Genomic DNA, 22,500 nt, shown 5'->3' on the forward strand with positions numbered 1-22,500 from the left:
TGACCTCTTTTCCAGACATCCGTGACCGCAGGAAGAAACCTGTCATGCTGTTCATTCACGGTGGCTCTTATATGGAAGGAACCGGAAACATGTTTGATGCCAGCGTCCTTGCGGCGTATGGCAACGTGATTGTCGTCACCATGAACTATAGGCTGGGAGTTCTGGGTAAGTGCACTTCAAGTCTTTCCCATTAACTCTTCATGCAGGTCTGGAATCACAGGAGGAACAGAAGCCGGTACTTTATGGAAGATCATTAAGGTTGTGTTCACACTGATTTGGTTACGTTGGTTCTTTTGGTCCAGAAAACAAAATAATAATACATTTAAAGTGTGTGTCCACACAGGGCACGTTGGTTGGATTAAAACGAGTTCACGAGTTGCTCAAAATACCATCATATGCAGCTACGCACATACAGCGAGCGCATTTAACCCAGAATACAGCATTGTTTTGGATGTCCGGCAATATAAGCCGACCAATCAGATTGTGAACATATCCCTATGCCTTTAGGTTCAGGATCTTTAGTTTCAGTGTTAAAGGTGCACTGTGTAGTATTTTGCAGGCCAGTTTTATATATTTTGGTCAGTTGAGATTTTACAATACAATACCTCAAATGTTTCCAACTATTTGTAAATTGTGAGGAAATTGCTATTTTAACCAATGATCCGGGACGTCTGAGGGAGTCGCCTGTTAATGTCGTCATATCTGCGTTACTCTCGGTTTCCGCTTTTATTCTGCAGAAGCGCTTTACTCTTAGCAGTGTGAACAAGTGTCACAGCAGCCGCTGAGCGAACACACAGAGTTACGTCAGAACATCATTTTAAACTAACTTAAATGTTTCTAATATGATAAACAGAGCTGCGTTACCTCATACTCATGACCGGAAAAGCGGAAATGGCCGCCGGCGACTGTGTCCCGTCATAATAAAAGTCCCGCTGCTTGCGAGGCGTGTGTTTGTGTAGCAATCGCTCCAGTGGCCTTCCTCAACACTCGGTCCTGCTCTGCTTCATACTAGAGTAACGTTAATAATCTCATCCATCAACATGATTTCTGCCAGAGTCCGATTCTTTCCCACCGGGTGTGAGGTGAAGAACGTCCCAAGATTCTGCTCAAACTTGGCGTCATCAAACTACGCCTTTGCTTTGAATAGCTGACCTTTAGCGGACGGAAAAATTACATTGTCTAGCTTTAAAATGCCAATGTGAATACTAAGCAAACCAGGACTAAATGTTTTTTAATAAAGCAAACTAATCAGGCGAACTGATCTACAAGTGAACAGACCCATAGTCCTGGTTTACTTAGCATTCACAGTTATTTTTGAGATTGATCCTAAAGATAGACCAAATTTTTTTTTTTTTTTTTGCTTACTGAACATCCAAAACAATGCTGTATTCTGGGCTAAATGCGCTCACTGTGCGTGTGTATGTAACGGAGGCCAGCTAGTAGTGGCTGTGCGAGTAAACCTCACTCCTCTGACCTCAAGAGACGCTCTGACGACAGATGCTAGGGGTTGCAGCCTTTAGCCTCCTTGTTAGAGCGTCCGACTCTAATGCCGGAGGACCCGGGTTCGAGTCCCGGATCGAACAGTAGGGGTTACACGTAGCAACATATGATGGTATTTTGAGCAGCTAAGAACTCAGGAAGTGTTGGATGTGTAAAGGATGTGTAAAGGAGTCAAAACAGCGGCAGGAAACCCTCTATCACACTCAAACAAAGATCTGCTTCGAGGAGACGCGCTTCTGACGCCTGTACCGAGCTGCGACTATGAAGAGAAAAAGCATGCATTCTTTCCTTTTTAGGGTCGCATCTTGTGACATCATGTCCAGTTTTCGGTTCGTTCAGATGTCTTTGGTCTATGTTGCGTTCATATTTCATTTGAGCCGCTCCAGTGATCGTTTGGAAGCGTACCAGGGTTCAGATGGCAGCGTTCACACTTAAGTGAAACACACTAACAGAGCAATTACACCAGGGTTCATTTTAATCCATCCAAACATGCCAAGTGTGAATGCACCCATAGTGATGATCTTTGATCCAAAGGCTGTATCTACTCTTGTTTATGTATTGGGGCATGTGAATCAGTAGTGAATAGTTCATGTTTTGTTAATCAGCTCATGTACAACAAGCATAACAATTGTCTAAACGAACCAATTCAATGATTCATTTGAGGCAGTTTTACCACTTTTGTTAATATCGATGGAGTGATGACTAGACATTATGTGGAGAAGAGGGAACGAGATGGGGAATATTGATTTGAATTGATTTGAAATATTAGGGCATGCGCCTTAACTGCAAGGCAATGTGTTCAACTGCACAACATTGTAGGTGTAACGAATGTTCGTAGATTGGAAGGAATGTGCTTTAACTGCAAGGCAATGTACAACATTAATGTAGGGTAATTTTTTTGCAGCCTGGTCAAGATAGTTACACATTAGTTAATGGTTACATCTGGGTGAATTGCGCCATTGATTTCCTACAGAAAAGAGCACCAGCGGATCCCACAGTGCACCAATTACAGGCTATAGGTCAATTTCTGCTTAATTGCTCCAAATATATGAGTCACTTAAAGTGAATTCATTCTGGATCAGAATAGCTCTTCTGGGAACCTGCGGTTGTCATTAGTCAGAGTTTCTTCATTAGTTTTGACCGCAGAGCTGAATGCGGATAGTTAGGGTAGTTCGGGGTAACATGAGGTCTTACGAGAGCGTTTATGAGTTATAAGCGCTAAATCCTTACTCATTTCCTCTCTCTTTCTCTCTTTTATTATTTTACAAGACTGAAATACTGAAGAGTGATATATTCATGCAGATTAGCGTTGGCTCTGACGGTTTTATTGGGGCACGGCAGTTAGAAATATATTTTTTCATTTCTTACTTTAACTGCAGCGCTGCCCAGAGCGAAGATAAGGCGGCCTTTAGATTTGTGCTTAATATTAAAAAATATATAATAATAAAATGAAAAGGGAATAAAAAAGAAAGGCGCTTGAGATGTTCAAAGCATTATTACTGCAAAGTAGTTGGTGCCGGTTTATTTTTTTAATACTCGTAATATATAACATACACACAGATACAGCTGAAGGGACGCAGGCTGACTCAGATGGTTTTAGGGCCCAGGGCGTGGCGCTTCAGCATTTTGACTTTCTCTGGCGTATTAGTGCCTTATGTACTTGGCTCTGGAGCTTACTACAGATACCGAAGCTTAGAGATGTCAGCCTCTCGGCTCAGTTCTTCCTGCCATGCAAAAGAGAGTGCTTATATTTGTTTGTGAATGTCTTTCTCTCACTGTCTGTTTGTCTTCTCATAGACTCAAGACTTTCCCTCTAGATATAATGCAAAGCACAAGGAATTTAAATTGAGAGAGAGAGAGAGAGAGAGAGAGAGAGAGAGAGAGAGACAGACAGACAGACAGACAGACAGACAGACAGACAGACAGACAGACAGACGACAGACAGACAGACAGACAGACAGACAGACAGACAGACAGACAGACAGACAGATAGATAGATAGATAGATAGATAGATAGATAGATAGATAGATAGATAGATAGATAGATAGATAGATAGATAGATAGATAGATAGATAGATAGATAGATAGATAGATAGATAGATAGATAGATAGATAGATAGATAGATAGATAGATAGATAGATAGATAGATAGATAGATAGATAGATAGATAGATAGATAGATAGATAGATAGATAGACTGTGTTTCTAAATTATTGATGTAAAAAGTCTTTCTGGTGTGATGAGCAGTGAAGACACAGTGGGCTTAGCGGTAACCTGTTAATTCCTCTATTAAGCTATTTCACGATGGTTACTATTTTTGTTTTGGAGTCTCCTACGACAGGTTTTCATGCTTCAAAGAATATATATATATATATATATATATATATATATATATATATATATATATATATATATATATATATATATATATATATATATATATATATATATATATATATACAGTCTTGTTCAAAATAATAGCAGTACAAAAACGTATATTTTTTTATTGCTACGTGGCAAACAAGTTACCAGTAGGTTCAGTAGATTCTCAGAAAACAAATGAGACCCAGCATTCATGATATGCACGCTCTTAAGGCTGTGCAATTGGGCAATTAGTTGAATTAGTTGAAAGGGGTGTGTTCAAAAAAAATAGCAGTGTGGCATTCAATCACTGAGGTCATCAATTTTGTGAAGAAACAGGTGTGAATCAGGTGGCCCCTATTTAAGGATGAAGCCAACACTTGTTAAACATGCATTTGAAAGCTGAGGAAAATGGGTCGTTCAAGACATTGTTCAGAAGAACAGCGTACTTTGATTAAAAAGTTGATTAGAGAGGGGAACACCTATAAAGAGGTGCAAAAAATGATAGGCTGTTCAGCTAAAATGATCTCCAATGCCTTAAAATGGAGAGCAAAACCAGAGAGACGTGGAAGAAAACGGAAGACAACCATCAAAATGGATAGAAGAATAACCAGAATGGCAAAGGCTCAGCCAATGATCACCTCCAGGATGATCAAAGACAGTCTGGAGTTACCTGTAAGTACTGTGACAGTTAGAAGACGTCTGTGTGAAGCTAATCTATTTTCAAGAATCCCCCGCAAAGTCCCTCTGTTAAAAAAAAGGCATGTGCAGAAGAGGTTACAATTTGCCAAAGAACACATCAACTGGCCTAAAGAGAAATGGAGGAACATTTTGTGGACTGATGAGAGTAAAATTGTTCTTTTTGGGTCCAAGGGCCACAGGCAGTTTGTGAGACCCCCAAACTCTGAATTCAAGCCACAGTACACAGTGAAGACAGTGAAGCATGGAGGTGCAAGCATCATGATATGGGCATGTTTCTCCTACTATGGTGTTGGGCCTATTTATCGCATACCAGGGATCATGGATCAGTTTGCATATGTTAAAATACTTGAAGAGGTCATGTTGCCCTATGCTGAAGAGGACATGCCCTTGAAACGGTTGTTTCAACAAGACAATGACCCAAAACACACTAGTAAATGGGCAAAGTCTTGGTTCCAAACCAACAAAATTAATGTTATGGAGTGGCCAGCCCAATCTCCAGACCTTAATCCAATTGAGAACTTGTGGGGTGATATCAAAAATGCTGTTTCTGAAGCAAAACCAAGAAATGTGAATGAATTGTGGAATGTTGTTAAAGAATCATGGAGTGGAATAACAGCTGAGAGGTGCCACAAGTTGGTTGACTCCATGCCACACAGATGTCAAGCAGTTTTAAAAAACTGTGGTCATACAACTAAATATTAGTTTAGTGATTCACAGGATTGCTAAATCCCAGAAAAAAAAATGTTTGTACAAAATAGTTTTGAGTTTGTACAGTCAAAGGTAGACACTGCTATTTTTTTGAACACACCCCTTTCAACTAATTGCCCAATTGCACAGCCTTAAGAGCGTGCATATCATGAATGCTGGGTCTCATTTGTTTTCTGACAATCTACTGAACCTACTGGTAACTTGTTTGCCATGTAGCAATAAAAAAATATACTAAAAACCTTGATTATTCTGGTTAGTCACATTGTACTGCTATTATTTTAAACAAGACTGTATGCACATCACCTCATTTCTAAATGAGTTTTGCTTGAAAAAAAAAAGTTGTTTGAAGATTCAGTCTCTCTGAACCCCTCCTTTCCTGAGAGCCTACTCTGCTCTGATTGGTCAGATGATCCAGTCTGTTGTGATTGTTCTACTCTTAAGAGCATATTAGAAGGAGGATTTCTGAAGAAAATAACTGACAATTCAGCTCTGCATCACATGAATAATTTACATTGTACGAGACAGTGGGGCAAAAAAAAAGTATTTAGTCAGCCACCAATTGGGCAAGTTCTCCCACTTAAAAAGATGAGAAAGGCCTGTAATTTTCATCATAGGTACACTTCAACTATGAGAGACAGAATGAAAAAAGAAAATCCAGAAAATTAATTAAAGAATTTATTTGCAAATTATGGTGGAAAATAAGTATTTGGTCAACTACAAAAAAGCAAGGTCTCACAGACCTGTAACTTCTTCTTTAAGTTACCTCTATTAATGGCACCTGTTTAAACTCGTTATCTGTATAAAAGACACCTCTCCACAACCTCAGACAGTCAGACTCCAGACTCCACTATGGCCAAGACCAAAGAGCTGTCAAAGGACATCAGAAACAAATTTGTAGACCTGCACCAGGCTGGGAAGACTGAATCTGCAAGAGGTAAGCAGCTTGGTGTGAAGAAATCAAATGTGGGAGCAATTATTAGAAAATGGAAGACATACAAGACCACTGATAATCTCCCTCGATATGGGGCTCCACGCAGGATCTTACATGTGGGGTCAAAATGATCACAAGAACGGTGAGCAAAAATCCCAGAACCACACAGGAGGCCTAGTAAATGACCTGCAGAGAGCTGGGACCAATGTAACAAAGGCTACATCATTTAAAATGAAAAATAGGGGTTTTGTAGTGTCTACTGAGCGGGTCTCAGTGATGATTTTGTTTTTTAATATATAGTATATATATTTTCTGTGTATGATGTTCGTTTGTGTTGTGATTACACCTGTGGAAACAATTGCAAACAAAATTTCCCCAAGGAGACAATAAAAGTCAACAACAACAATCAGTAACACACTACGCTACCAGGGACTCAATTCCTGCAGTGCCAGACATGTCCCCCTGCTTAAGCTTGCACTTGCCCATCACATGTCCTGGGCCCATCTGAAGTTTGCTAGAGAGCATTTGCATAATCCAGAAGAGGATTGGGAGAATGTCATGTGGTCAGATGAAACCAAAATATAACTTTTTGGTTAAAAAAAACCTCAACTTGTCGTGTTTGAAGGAAAACTAATTCTTAGTTCATCATATCTACTGTGAAGTATGGGGATGGAAACATCATGCTTTGGGGCTGTTTGTCTGCAAACGGACTAGGCTGACTGGTCCGTGTAAAGGAAAGAATGAATGGGGCCATTTATCGTGAGATTTTGAGTAAAACCCTCCTTCCATCAGCAAGGGCATTGAAGATGAAACGTGGCTGGGTCTTTCAGCATGACAATGATCCCAAACACACCGCCCGGGCAACGAAGGAGTGGCTTCGTAAGAAACATTTCAAGGTACTGGAGTGGCCTAGTCTGTCTCCAGATCTCAACCCCATGGAAAATCTTTGACATCACTGCTCTAGAAGAGATCTGCATGGAGCAATGGGCCAAACTACCAGCAACAGTGTATACAAACCTTGTGGCGACTTACAGAAAACGTTTGACCTCTGTCATTGCCAACAAATGGTGTAACAATCTCAAGTATAGAGATTAACTTTTGTTATTGACCAAATACTTATTTTCCACCATCATTTGCAAATAAATTCTTAAAAAATCGGACAATGTGATTGTTTGGAATTTTTTCTCATTCTGTCACTCATAATTGAAGTGTACCTATGATGAAAATTACAGGCCTCTCTCATCTTGTTACGTGGAAGAACTTGTACAATTGGCGGCTGACTAGATATTTTTTTGCCCCAATGTATTTCAAAAACATTCAAAAATCGTCTAGCCTAATAGCCTATAGTGTAGCTAAACACATTTTAGAAAGGCAAGCTTTACTTTACTTTAAGTCATTATGTTAGAGTCGTGCCATACCTGCTCCACAAGGACACCTGATGTGTGCAAGTCTCCACAAAGAAGAGATGTGAATGATGCAGGATTTACAGCAGCAGTGACAGGACACAATTAACATCAGCACATCCCATCATGCACTGGCAGCAGTGCGCCATCGTCACGCCCTTCCTCTCGACTATCAACTTCTATCATGAGCCTGGATGGGGGCCAGCAGTATGAGCACTGAGGCGACAGTGATTCAAGGAACTGCAGATCCTCTATCATTGTGGGCCGTCATCTGAAATGAAAATGAGTGACGTGACTCAAACTATAATTTAGATAAAACCATTGGCCTGCTCACAGTCTGTCACACGTTCAGACACAGATGCTTTGCTCGTTAGAGTTATGGATTCAGTTTTACAGTCACACCACTGCCAGCTGAAAGAATTTGATTTCATTTTTAGACCTAAAGAAGATGAATAATTCATACTTTTAAAGGTTGTATAGTTGCAAAGGTCATTTGAAGGTTGTGTAGGTCATTTGAAGATTTTATAATCCATTGGAAGGTATTTTTAATACTTTATAGATGCCAAAGTTCTTATGTTACAGACAGTCGCTTTGCAAAAATCATGTAGTCTGCTAAAAAATGAATGTTCTATATAGTAAGAGTGTAATCTGGACGTACTACATTCACCATGTTGTCATTATCATGTGACCTACCAGCGTCATTTTCGCTTCACTGCCATTCACAAATCCTCTCCCGTGGCCTCATGGGATATTAAAGTGTCCATTGTTTGCACACTTCAGAATCTTGCTGAAACAGTTGATCATTCAGGGACTTTTTACCTACATGCTATTTTTCGCATACTATATAGTAGGGAAGTATTCGATTTCGGACAAGGTTTAGGAGTGTGTTTATGGGAATTTTTGACCATTCCAACATGTCTTGGTATGCTGAAGCATTAAGAGTTCCTTTCAGTGGAACTGAGGGCCAAGCCATACCCCTGAAAAACAACCCCACACCATAATCCCCCCCTCCATAAAACTTTACAATTGGCACAATGCAATCAGGCAAGTACCTTTCTCCTGGCTACCGCCAAATCCAGACTCATCCATTGGATTGCCAGAGAGAGAAGTGTGATTGGTCACTCCAGAGAACACGTCTCACTGCTCTAGAGTCCAGTGGTGGCTGCTTTACTCCACTGCATCCCACACTTTACGTTGCACTTGGTGATATAAGACTTGGATGAGCTGCTCGGCCAAGGAAACCCATTCCATGAAGCTTTCTACACACTGATCTTGAGCTAATCTGAAGGCCACAGGTCTGACGTATGGAGGTCTGTAGCTATTGACTTCGCAGAAAGTTGCCGAATTCTGTGCACTGTGCACCTCAGCATGCGCTGACCCCGCTCTGTGATTTTAGCCTATCACTTCTTGGCTGAGTTGCTGTTGATCCCAATCGCTTCCACTTTGTTATAATCCCACTAATAGTTGAGTGTGGAATATTTAGTAGTGAGGAAATTTCATGAATGCACAGGTTGTAACCTATCACGGCCCCACGCTTGAGTTCACTGAGCTCCTGAGAGCGACCCATTCTTACGCTAATGTGTGTAGAAGTGTCTGCATGCCTAGTGCTTGATTTATACACCTGTGGCCATGAAGTGATTGAACACCTGAAGTCAATGATTTGTACGGGTGAACTAATATGGGTGGACCAATGAAGAGTGCACAAGGAAAAACGTAAATACACAATGAAGATGACAAAATAATGAACAGCTGCGATGATAATCAGTGTTCATAGAAACTAATGAGTGGCAGGAAACAAAGACAAAGAAACCCTAATGAAAGCAAACTAAAAGTGCATGAACTAAACTAAACTGAACATAACGGTGACATTAATGCTCATTTTACATTTACTAATATATGTTTAACATTTCAAATGAACATTTGTTATGTAAAATGAATTTACATGAATTATTTGAGTTGTTTTAATTATTATGTTTTTAAATAGGGACGTAATAAATTGGGGGCTCGTCTGGGATTTTAACCCAGGACCTCTCGTACCCGAAGCAAGAATCCTAGACCTAAATTAACTTAACTAATTAAAATGTAATTGTTAGTTCATGATTCTGAATCCATTTACTAGTGGTTACCAATTGAGCCTCATTATGAAGTGTCACATAATGTTTCACGTAACTTCATATATTATAATTTTTGTTTATATTTGATTTGACTGACTTTATTAGTTCGGCCTGTAGTATTTGGTGCTATTACTATAATATCCAGTGAAACTGCAGGATACTCAAAATTTAGTAGTGGAGTTCCACATCTGAAAGCCGAAAGAGCCAGTCGGTGAGTGACGGAGCTGTAAATCTCCCTTAAAGTCTATCTGTGTGTTTTGTATGTTTAAATCGGTCTCAACAACTAGCCCACAAGCCCAGTTTAGCTCATATTTTATGTCTGAATGTTAGCATGTATTTGTGTGTGCATTGGAAACACTATTGGATCCTGTTTATTCGAACTACAGTTCATTATTTCTGTATCATCTGTCACAGTATATCTCACGCACAAACACACTGAAAGTGCTGGGGGTGGGGGAAAGGAAAGAAAGTTATGAATTCCTTATTTATACACACGTCTTACACTCTCTTTAGCTTTTCAGGTAGTTCTGCCTGTCTTTTCTTACCATGCTGCAGATTTTTCTGAAGAAAGTCTAAGTAGACTACAGCAGTATTCATCTTTGCTTTGACACAATCACTTGTTCATACATCTTTTTTACTCCTGCTATACTCTGTTTTTCTCTGGCGAGCTGCAGGTAGAAGTGCCATCTTCATATTCCCCAACACAGTCATGTGGCTTTCCCCCCCCGTTTACCGTGACAGTGGTTGCCATGGAGGAGATGATTTAGGTTTACCACTTGCACTGCATCTTTCTGGCTGACTGTGAAAATGGTGTCTCGACCCCAACCATCACAGAGCAGTGCCTATAAGAAAAAAACACATCTCTGAAGTTGAGCCGATATTTCACTCTAGCTTTCACTCTTGTTCTTTGTTCTTGTTTGTCTGATGTCTTTCTCTCATTATAGGCTTTGGTCTTGAGTGTATTCTGAAAGGAAATCCGAAGTGATTTCATCCGTAATTTTTTTTTGGGATAAAAATAGGCCTGGGTAAAAAATATTGATTTCTTGATTTTAATTGATTCTCATTTTTACGAACCAGTATCGATTCTTAAATCCCAAGTATCAACTCTATTGTGAATGCCTTCAGTTGATAGGTAACTCAGACAACCTTTGACATACACGATCACGTACACATTCAAATCTGTTTTGCCGCTGCTATTAGACACACACAGACTGACTTTTAATGAATAACTAGAAGTTTATGAATGACATTCATGGGGGAGATGGAAACCTTGATAGTTAGCTGGGGGTCTTATTTACGTCTGAGCGTGTCCTGAGAAGGTTGAGGGATATATTGAGACGTGAACGAAGAGCCGAACTCCAAATCCTGACCATCCGGGCAGTTTCCATAGCAACCCAAGGCAGAACAGATAAGCAGAATCCTCTTGACTCCAAGACTGTGAGTGAGAGAGAGAGAGAGGAAGAGGCAAAAGAGAGAGACTCAAAGATCAGGCAGGAAAAATAATGAAGGCGACAGAAGATGGAAGGATGACATTAATAAGTGGCCTCATCTTGAAGCAGTGAGTTGCACTTCTGCATACACACACACACACACACACACACACACACACACACACACACACACACACACACACACACGTCTCTGATTATGAATAAAAACGCTTTCATTTGGTTCTTCCTTCTTTATTTGCCCTCATCAGAAATGTTCTTCCAGTTGACACACCAAAACTTTTTCTTCCTCTCTTCCCTTCATTATCCATTGCTTAGCTTCCCGACTGCCTCAGCCAGTTTAAAAAAAAGAAAAAGATTAATGCTGCTGATGGATATATTACACCTTAGACACGTTTCCTATAACTTCCTGGGAACTTGCGGCTCTATTATAGCTGGAGATAAGTTTCAACTCAAGCTTCTGACAGACAGGAGAGAATTCGCTGAGATTTGAGCAACTTCGCTTCAAACAGCTGACACAACTTTTGTGCTTATAGAGCGAGTCTGTGTTCGGATGTTGGAGTTTTCCAGCTGACAGGTGCTTTAACCTGTGGGAATTACAGCCTTGGATTTTAAGTGGGTACAGAAGGACACACAGGCCCATATCTATCAGCCATCTCTGAGTTTGACTGACGCTTGAATTCAGCTCTGTGTCATATTGGGATTTTCTATTAGGATATAGAATAAACACAGATCCACCTCCAGAGTTATTCAGCTTTTATTTTATTTGAGCCTTTTTTATTACTTCATATAGTGGTGGAAAGACAGAATGTCAAGCAGATGAGCATCAATGCTCAACATGTCGAAGCATGCATTTGAGCTGCGAGGCCAAGGCCATTTATTCTAAAACATAATTCGGTGTCTTTGTGAATATCACAATGATAAAAAAGGGTTACTTCAGCGATTTAGCATATCACTTTGTATCAACAGAAACCTGGAGTATATTCGAATGATTGTGCCCCCCCCCCCTCCCCCCCATATCCCCCTGAGATAAGAGATTAATGTATTTTATTTCTGGAAAAAATCCTCCAATGACGCAAATATCGTCATTTTGCTAGCCTAGAAATCTAGACGCACCCTAACCCTAGCGGCAGCAAATCTAAGCTGCACTATCTAAACTCTCAATACCCTTCTGAGCTGTAAACGGCAAACTCTGGTCGGGCCAATCACATCGTGTATAGAGTCGGTGGGCGGAGCCATAATGACGACGGCCGAGTTGCGTGCTTCTAGTAAACACAGAAACTGGCGAACGGCGGCGGTCTTTCGAATCAGCTTTGACCGCGACTCTGGAAGACTTGGAGTTAAGCTTTTCTCTGAGAAAAGAACAAAGAACGGCACTGCAGTCATTCTTAAAAAGGGAAGATGTGTTCAGAGTTTTGCCGACCGCATAAAACGAAAGTTTAATCTTTCAACTAGCTCTGTTTCACCTTCGTTGCTCTGGTTGGTGTAGCGCTATCCTATCGCGTGCAGAGGGAGTTTGAAAGACAACCGTTTATCCGCCCCTCAGATTGAGCTGTCAATGGTGAGTTTCCAGACCAAACATCTTGATGTGGGTCTGGCTTGTCAGGCTATCATTTTGCGTCATCGGGGGATTTTTTGGCCAGATGCTAAAGGCTACAGCCAGTAGTATTTTTGCATGTTTTCAACCCGCACATGAGGGTGGGATCACACTCACAGCGCTCGACTCGGGCAGCCGCGGGCATTCATGTAAACTGAGCTGTGCGGAGCAAAGTCAGTGCTTCATCTTCTCAAATTAACTCTTATTAAAGTTAAGCTTCCAAAGGCATGAAATGAAAATGCTCCAGACTAAACACGCACTGTGAGCGACTGCCACACTCACGCTTACCTCAGCTCTAGTGATGAATGTAATCGGACTCCTGCTGCGTTTGTGCTGTGACCCTCGCTCGGCTCACTCACATTATATTGAACATACACGTTCAGTTTTTAATGGTACTTTCTGTTCTCTAACTGACCTGATTTGTGGGAGTTCAGTCATGAACATGGTGGGAAAGTGATCCAGTGATGCAGTAGCGGTGGCTTTGGGAGTGGCCTCGTAGGGTAGCGAAGCAAGTGCATTCTGGGAGTTTTTGTCTTTCATCCACATAAGACAAAAATAAATATTCTGTCTTTTCTCAGTCTAGAAGGAACCAAATTCAAAAATAATTTCACATTTCTACTACATTAATGACCCAGTTTAAATACAAAGTTAAATCACAAAAGTAACCCTCTAAAGGGGTCCTAATAATGCCTCTTTTTACAAGATGTAAAATGAGTCTCTGGTGTCCACAGAGTGAGCAGTTTTTTGTGTCCCTTTAAATGCAAATGAGCTGCTGCTCCTTGCCCTCTTCTAGAAAGTGGGCGGGAGCAGCAGCTCATTTGCATTTCCAGCTTCAAGAGTTCATATTAGCAGCTTTGATTACCTGACGCAGACACGCACTGAAAATGTCAGAAACTGTTCAGCCTTTTAACCACATCACATTAAACCACATCGCTGCTGTTGTAAAATTCACATAGCCAGAGAATATCTGCTGCATGAAGACAGAACAGGTGTAGTCTAGTTTAATTACGGTTATTACTCATGTTGTCATCTTGCTTTTATGACATGCTTTTGCACTTGTGTTATGTACTGTATTGCAACACATGTGAAAATACGGATGTGACAGCTTGAGCAGACTCCCAAAAGTGCTACAACAACTTTTCCTCTTCTTTAAAGCGGCCAACGTGACCTCAACCCCTTCGTTGTGTGTTGCCGGGGGCAGAGTTTATGTGAATTTTAGGGTTAGTGATGACAGGGGATAAGCTCATTGTAGATGTTGTTTATGCTCAATCCGCAAAATTACACACTCACTAAAGTTTAAAAAGTTCAATCATAATCAACCATCCCTTTAATAAAATCTCTGAATATCAATGAAAGGGGCCATGCGTAATCATGCTTGCCTTTATCTTTTGACATAAAAGAGGTATTTGTATACCATTAAAACATCCTGCAAGCCTCATAGATTAAACATACACAAATCATTTATTTAATCAAGCTCCAAAAATGGCTCATTTTGATATTGCGGGAACTGTGACATCACACGGTCAAATGCATTTGCATATGACCGCCTCCAGAGCAAGACATAGACCAATAGTTATGTATCATTATCATAGGCTCCGCCCACTGGCGTTCAGTCGCTTTACGGCTGACATCTGCCTCCCCTGGATGTGAGCGTGATGTCAAAGGCAAATAGAAACCATTATAATCACAGGCGCTGTCTACAGTGGACACAGTTTACAGATGTGTGTTCAGTTTCTGACATACTCCACACACTTGAGTCTGTCATCAGCAGGACAAAAGTGGAAGAATGTTTGCTTTGACACGTCCAGTTTCATTCATTCATGTAGTTATTTGTACAAGATTATTATGTTAGGGCTACCATTGTGGGGAAGAGAAGAGCTTGTGATTGGTCGAGCACAAGCCAATAAACATTAAGTGTTTGAAATAAAGCTGCATATTGCTTTATTTAACTATACAAAAACAATAAATGTATTGTTTTGCTTGGTTAGTGTGTGTGTGTGTGTGTGTGTGTGTGTGTGTGTGTGTGTGTGTGTGTGTGTGTGTGTGTGTGTGTGTGTGTGTGTGTGTGTGTGTGTGTGTGTGTGTACTTTTAAGTTGATTTGTTTTTTATTTTGTTTTTTTTAATCAATGAATCCGAGTCATGTAACACAGTAGAGTTTAGTTTAATATTAATATGTTCTTTTTTAGTGGGCACAACTTAAATAATTTAATACCACTTATAAATATTGTTTTGTGAATCGGTGCAATGTAGATTTTTAGTTCCTGGCATACTTTGCACAGGACTGGATATGGAGAGAAAATAATACAATTAGCCACATATGTTATTTGGCTTCAGAGGGAAAGACTTTTCACTAGTATTTGTGCTGAAGAGAAACTATAGATAATCATTTAATGTTTAAAAAAAATCTAACTTTAATGGGGGATTACTCAATCAGTTAAGTTCCCATTGCAAAAACTTCAGTTAAGTCTTTTCAACAAAACATTATTTTCCATTAACATTAATAGTCAAGATGAAGAATCTTCTATTAAGTGTGTGGAAATGTTTGCCTCAATTATATTAGGTTTGTTTATTTAAAAACAAATAATTTAGAGTTATGGTATACACAACAGTACATCCTTCTATCATTTGCATTTAAATATATATGGCTTCTGCCATGACAAAGGTATACGTAGCTTCTAAGATTACTTTTCTTTTTACAGTATCAGAATCCAGGTAATGAACGGCAGTAATGGTCTGTGGCTGGATGTCCTATAGAAGTGAAAAGGTCTTGATGTTTCTCCATTTTCAAGAGCAACTGACTGGACTCTATGGCCTCCGGTCATATCCTGTCTGGACAGCACAACTGGCTTTCAGGATTCTTGTTGCTCTCTTCTTCTCGACTTGTCTCTTCTCTTGTCTTGTCTTGTGTGTCTCTGTAGCATTTTAAGTATACATACACATGGAGCGGCATCAGTGACATTGATAATGGCTGTCAGGCTCATTTGCATAAGCTGAAGGACAGGTGGAGGATGTGACCACTGGCTAGTGTGACCAGATTGATTGACAGCTGAGGGCCGCCCCATGCCTAACAAAAGATACAGGGATACAAGATGTTGCAGGGTAATAAAAAAAAAAATAAAGTTAATAAAATAGTAGTGTATTTGTGAAAGATATGAAAGGAGTAGGAGGGAATGGAGTAGAGGAAGAAACAGGGATGAAGTACAGTCTTTCATCAATGATGGTGGCCCAGAGATGTAATTGGAGACAGAAGTAAAAGGGACACTTCACCGCTGAAAAAAAAGGACTTAAAAATAAAATTGTCTACCTATACTAAAGAAAGGCGAAAAAAATTAAATCTGTACTACCTGACTAGATAAAACACAGTATCCCCTTTTGCCAAATAGGTAGTAAAACTTCACCCATAATGCACTGGGCATGTTTCCATCCAAGGCCACTCCCACCATCTGCTGTTCACACACTTACCAGAGTCAAATACCGCTTTGCTTTAGTAGGGAATACTTCTTAGCAAACTTTTAATGGGGTCTGCTTGTGTTGATCACCGGTGCAAGAATTCAAAGAGTAAACATTTAGCGGGAGTGAGTTACGTTCAGTTTCCAGATCCAGAGCATTGTAGGCAGTGGCTAACGGCTGCAAAGAAACGGAATTATGAAGAGAGCGACATGACGAAAGCTGTTGCCATAATATTTTTTTAGCATAAAGCTGTTTAAAGAGTAGACAAAATATGTTACAAGTTTCAGTGATAAACCTACTCTTACCGTAACTGTTCTGTTAATAACCCTCTCCCGATCCGACTGTCCGTGGGCAGGGATAAAAAAATACGGAAGTAAGACCTATAGTTTTGATGAAAGCCCTGGATCTGTCAGAAGTCTTTTGCTGATAAATAAACATGCATTTCTCTATTTAACACAGAGAAGGAGTAAATGTTGTTAATTTATACTACAGACACTGTACCAATACCAAACAGGTTAAAAACCGTCAAAGTTACACTTTTAGCAGCAGCTAAAATATATGAAATTCTTTGCCTTATAAAACAAAAAAACAAGTGGCATTTATTTTAAAGAAACATTTTAAGCAAAATCTTTGACAAAAGGAAGTTTCAGATAATTTTTTAACTGAACAAATAGTGCACTCAAAAGGGGAAAATTCTGTCATTGCTCACGCCATGTTATTCCGAACCTGCTTGGCTTTCTCTTTTTCACAGAACACAAAAGGTTTATTTTAAAGTATATGAAATATTTTTCATGGAATGAAAGTGAATGAGGACTGAGACTGTCAAGCTCCACGGTGACACAAAATCCCCATAAAGGCATGACTCATGCTCTATATTCAAAGATTTCTGAAACGTATAATAGCTATACAATTAATTATTCCTTTAAGATATTATTTTGAAACTTTTTGGATATCAGACTTAAGAAAAGATTCTATAGTTGCTCTCAAATCTTTAGTTAATGTATTTTACAAGGACACAGTATGAACTTAACATCCACTAAACATCCACTGGCTAACATCCACTACAATCCTCAAACTGTCTGTAAAATGTAATAACTCGACCTGCTTCTATAGTGAATGAAGTGTCTCTTCTTGTTTGCAATGCAATGATAAATAAAGAACTAGTTCTTTGAATAAGTACAGCGTTTTCTTTTCCCAACAGACATTATACACACTCACATAAAGGATTATTAGGAACACCTGTTCAATTTCTCATTATTGCAATTATCTAATCAACCAATCACATGGCAGTTGCTTCAATGCATTTAGGGGTGTGGCCCTGGTCAAGACAATCTCCTGAGCTCCAAACTGAATGTCAGAATGGGGAAGAAAGAGGATTTAAGCAATTTTGAGCGTGGCATGGCTGTTGGTGCCAGACGGGCCGGTCTGAGTATTTCACAATCTGCTCAGTTACTGGGATTTTCACACACAACCATTTCTAGAGTTTACAAAGAATGGTGTGAAAAGGGAAAACATCCAGTATGCGGCAGTCCTGTGGGCGAAAATGCCTTGTTGATGCGAGAGGTCAGAGGAGAACCGGCCGATTGATTCAAGCTGATAGAAGAGCAACTTTGACTGAAATAACCACTCGTTACAACCGAGGTATGCAGCAAAGCATTTGTGAAGCCACAACACGCACAACCTTGAGGCGGATGGGCTACAACAGCAGAAGACCCCACCGGGTACCAATCCTCTTCACTGCAAATAGGAAAAAGAGGCTACAATTTGCACAAGCTCACCAAAATTGGACAGTTGAAGACTGGAAAAATGTTACCTGGTCTGATGAATCTCGATTTCTGTTGAGATATTCAGATGGTAGAGTCAGAATTTGGCATAAACAGAATGAGAGCATGGATCCATCATGCCTTGTTACCACTAAGGCTAGTGGTGGTGGTGTAATGGTGTGGGGGATGTTTTCTTGGCACACTTTAGGCCCATTAGTACCAATTGGGCATCGTTTAAATGCCACGGCCTATCTGAGCATTGTTTCTGACCATGTCCATCCCTTTATAACCACCATGTACCCTTCCTCTGATGGCTACTTCCAGCAGGATAATGCACCATGTCACAAAGCTCGAATCATTTCAAATTGGTTTCTTAAACATGACATGAAACATGAGTTGACTGTACTAAAATGGCCCCCACAGTCACCAGATCTCAACCCAATAGAGCATCTTTAGGGTGTGGTGGAACGGGAGCTTCGTGCCCTGGATGTGCATCCCACAAATCTCCATCAACTGCAAGATGCTATCCTATCAATATGGGCCAACATTTCTAAAGAATGCATTCTGCTCTTCAGCACCTTGGTGAATCAATGCCACGTAGAATTAAGGCAGTTCTGAAGGCGAAAGGGTGTCAAACACAGTATTAGTATGGTGTTCCTAATAATCCTTTAAGTGAGTGTATATAGGCTAATGTTTTATGTATTTGAGGAGCAGAGAAGAGTGTTTTACGTCTGGCATTTGTTGTCGAGTCATAGCCAAAACTAAATTATATAGCCTGTGCAAAGCATTTTCTGTTTTATAACATTTTGGCCAAACGACAGAAAAAACTGCGCTCACATAGCTACAGTAAACTTTATAAACTGTAAGTTGATGAAAACCTAATGCGATGCACTTACTGCCTCGGATACAGCCGTTCTAATGATGGACAAAACACGGATGTCCGATATTCTCTGAACTGTTTGAAGATTTTAGCTTGTTATTTATATGAATGTATAAGTGTATGTGTATGTCACTAGTCAGTTTAAATTGTCCTGTTGTGTAACGAAGTCCAAATATCCCATGTCAACTCCCATTTAGGTCGATAAAATGATCCGGAAATGTCCGTTTTCTCCTCCCTCAGTTTTTCTTGGCCTTGTGCCTCTATATCCTCCATCTCTCTTCTCTTTAAGGTCGTAACTGTGGAGATCAGCTGCCGCCCCTCCCCCAGCTCCCATTTTCCTCGCATGCAAATTAAATCGGAAAGGATTGCACAAAACCGCAATTACTGCAGGTTAAACACACACACACACACATACCGCATGAATGACTGATGGAAAGTAGCATATGGTGATAGAGGGGGTGGTTTAAGGTTCATTTCAGGCTGCAATTTGGTGTAATCAGGTTTGCATACGCCATATTGCGTGTTTAAACATGTAAGGCTGCCTACCCGTGTGCCCAAGCTCACGCACCCTTCATTCGGTGCAAAATTTCACGTTTGCAAGCTGCTTCATGCTAATTAACTCATTAACTCATTAACCAATTAACTGGTGCATTCTGGGGAAGCAGCCCATTTCCTGTCAGCGTGTTTTCACGCTGGTCTTCCAGCCTCAGGGGACGGTGATATCTCTGCCAGTCTCCTTTCATTCCACTGTCTTGCTCTGAGTGTTTAATAAACCTCCCACACTCTGCTGAGCAGAGACAAAGCTACATCCACCGCTATTATCAGTACTTATTTATTCCAGCGATGCATTTCCATAGAAGCAGGAATTTAAGGGAAGGGGAAGGGGAAGGGGGTTCGTGTTTACACCCAAACCATCCTCTTCAGTTTACGGTGCTCAGCAAGGCGTACTCCTTGTTTCTTTCTCCTCCAGACTGCACTAAAATATCTAACAGCAGTATGCCTTGGCAAGAACTCGAAACCTAATCGAAGCCTTTGGAAGCCACACACTTCTAGTGCTGAGCCAATCAGGTGTCTGGGAGCCCCATGTCGATGCAGGATTGGACGGAATGGTGCTAGAAACACTAGTATATGATTTGAAATCAACATGTGTTTGTTTGTCCCATCCTTAATGCAGACAGAGTAGCTTTTTTGATAATGAATTCTAGCCTACGGCTTCTGCATACAAACAGTTTAAAGGAGACAGAGACCGGGCAGAATCAGCAATGAGATGTTTGGCTTTATAAGCCCAGTGGTGTCCTCAGTACCCTCATTTGTTTTCTTTATAATTCCTCTACCTCTAATTGTGATTATTCAAGCCACCTCTGCTCGTCCTGAAGCATTCAGAAAATGCTTGTAGGTTTGCTGACTAAAGTGATTTTTTTGTTAATTCGTTTAGAGGCGGCAGGTCGTAATTGCTCAAACTGATAAGGACTGACTATTTCACAGAAAACAGCCGAATAGTCATAGTGTGTCAGTTAATTAATACTGATTTCAAGCAAAATGAATTTAAAGGGGTCATGAACTGCATTGTTTTAAAATGTTTCCTGTGGTGCACTTATAATGTTAGTACGATTTTGACATTACAGCCTTTTTCATAGGAAATCGTTAAGTATTACTGTACTCTCTTTTTGCACGTTTTTACTAGTACAGCTTTCAAACTAACCATGAAAAGTGTTGATTAAAGCATTATATCTAAGTATACAGCATTATATTCAGATGGTGGCATCATGGGCGTAGATTTCGCGCCTCTTAAAGTCACGGGCAACTGTATTTACATGGAAACTGAAAGCTGAATTTATCATCATTACACCAGACTTCAGTGTCACATGATCCTTCACTAATCATACTCATATGAGGATTTTATAATCAAGACATTTTTGTGATTATTATCCACAAAAAAAAAAAAAAAATGCTGAAAACAGTTGTGCTGCTTAAAATTGTTGTGGAAGCCATGATAGGCCTACATTTTATTTTTCAGGATTCTTTGATGAATAGAAAGTTCAATGGACAGCAATTATTTGCATTTATTAAATAAATTATTATCTTTTGTAATATTAAAAATATCACTTGTGATCAATTTAATGCATGTATGGTAAATAAAAGTAATAATTTCTCTCTTTTTTAATTTTACCACAAATGTTTGAATGGTATGGTTGTTTCCACAAAAATGAAGCAGCAAAACTTTTAAACACTGATAATAATCATAAATGTTTGTTGAGCATCAAATCCTCATGAGAATGATTAGTGACACTGAAGGCTGGAGTCCAAACAAAAAATGCACTTTATTATATATTAAAGAGAACAGAGAAGAATAATATCTCACTGTATTATGATTTTTACTGCACTGTAAAAAAATGTGGTTGGTTTTTGTTGGTTCAACTTAGAAAAGTAAGTAACCTGGTTGCCTTAAAATTGTGAGTTTATTGAAATTAAAACTTTGAGTTGATACAATGAAGGAAATTTGTTTAATAAATAGAAACTCAAAATATTATTGTATCTGAACCACATAAAAAAATTGATAAATCATGAAAATAGCACTATTTCGCATGTTTCACTGCATCATCAGAAATAACACACACACAATTACCCAATATGCTTACAAAATCGTTTAATAATATTTTAATAAAGGTTGTCGAATCTCAACATTTTTTCATTGTATTAACTCAAAATTTTAATTTCAATGAACTCAAAATTTTAAGGCAACCAGGTAACTTTTTTTCTAAATAATTTTTTACAGTGTGCATTTCTTATTATATAAATGAAGCATATTTATATATATATATATATATATATATATATATATATATATATATATATATATATATATATATATATATATATATATATATATATATATATATATATATATATATATATATATATATATATATATATATTACATTGCATAAAATCTATCGATACTTAATGCACAAGTGCTTGAAGTACTTAAACCAATACTAAAATTGGCATAAAATATAGGAGAAAATATAAAGATTAGTGGTTATTGTTCAGCAGTGTATTTGATATCTTAACAAATTAAAAGCAAGAGATGCAATAAATTATATCGGTCAAAAAAACAATGGTATTACGACATTTCTGTCCCCCTCACTTCTGAAAAGATGGCTACGCCCCTGGGTGGCATGAAAGCTTGCAGTGATGAGCATTGGAGCCGATCACACACACACATGTTGAGCTCATGAATGCAGTGATCATGTCATTGCAACTCGATTTCTGCACGCTAGCCAATGCTTTCATCAGAAATAACAGATTACACACAATGGAAATAAGAGATTCGATGATTAATACGGGAGTTTTGCTGCGAGTCCAGAACTCAGTCACTGATAAACGTGCGCTGTTTGATTGACAGCTCCAGTGACTGTAAAGGAAACAGTCTTTAAAAGCTTTTTATATATAACTCAATCACAGTTTAACAGATTATTTTCCTCCTACCAAGAGAAAGAATGTGAAGTTTGATTGACTGACACATACATGAACATCTGCCTGTACATGAATCATTATCAGAAATCACTGATCTCAGATCAGGCATTAGAGTTAACACGGTTACTCACATGATGTAAAAGTCTGGTTGCTGGTTGCCATAT

At 39.3% G+C, this 22,500-nt stretch overlaps 1 protein-coding gene across 2 annotated transcripts in view; it reads left to right on the forward strand.

Annotated features, from left to right (window-relative positions):
* Positions 1-22,500, forward strand: part of nlgn2a (neuroligin 2a) — a 483,615-nt gene that overhangs the window by 225,188 nt on the left and 235,927 nt on the right. For both annotated transcript variants that reach the window (XM_067447029.1, XM_067447036.1), the window contains one exon: positions 16-165. In XM_067447029.1, the coding sequence (XP_067303130.1) occupies positions 16-165 (150 nt within the window). The remainder of the gene's footprint in view (positions 1-15; positions 166-22,500) is intronic.

The sequence above is a fragment of the Pseudorasbora parva genome, chromosome 1 (assembly GCF_024679245.1).
Source record: "Pseudorasbora parva isolate DD20220531a chromosome 1, ASM2467924v1, whole genome shotgun sequence".
Taxonomy (NCBI): Eukaryota; Metazoa; Chordata; class Actinopteri; order Cypriniformes; family Gobionidae; genus Pseudorasbora; species Pseudorasbora parva.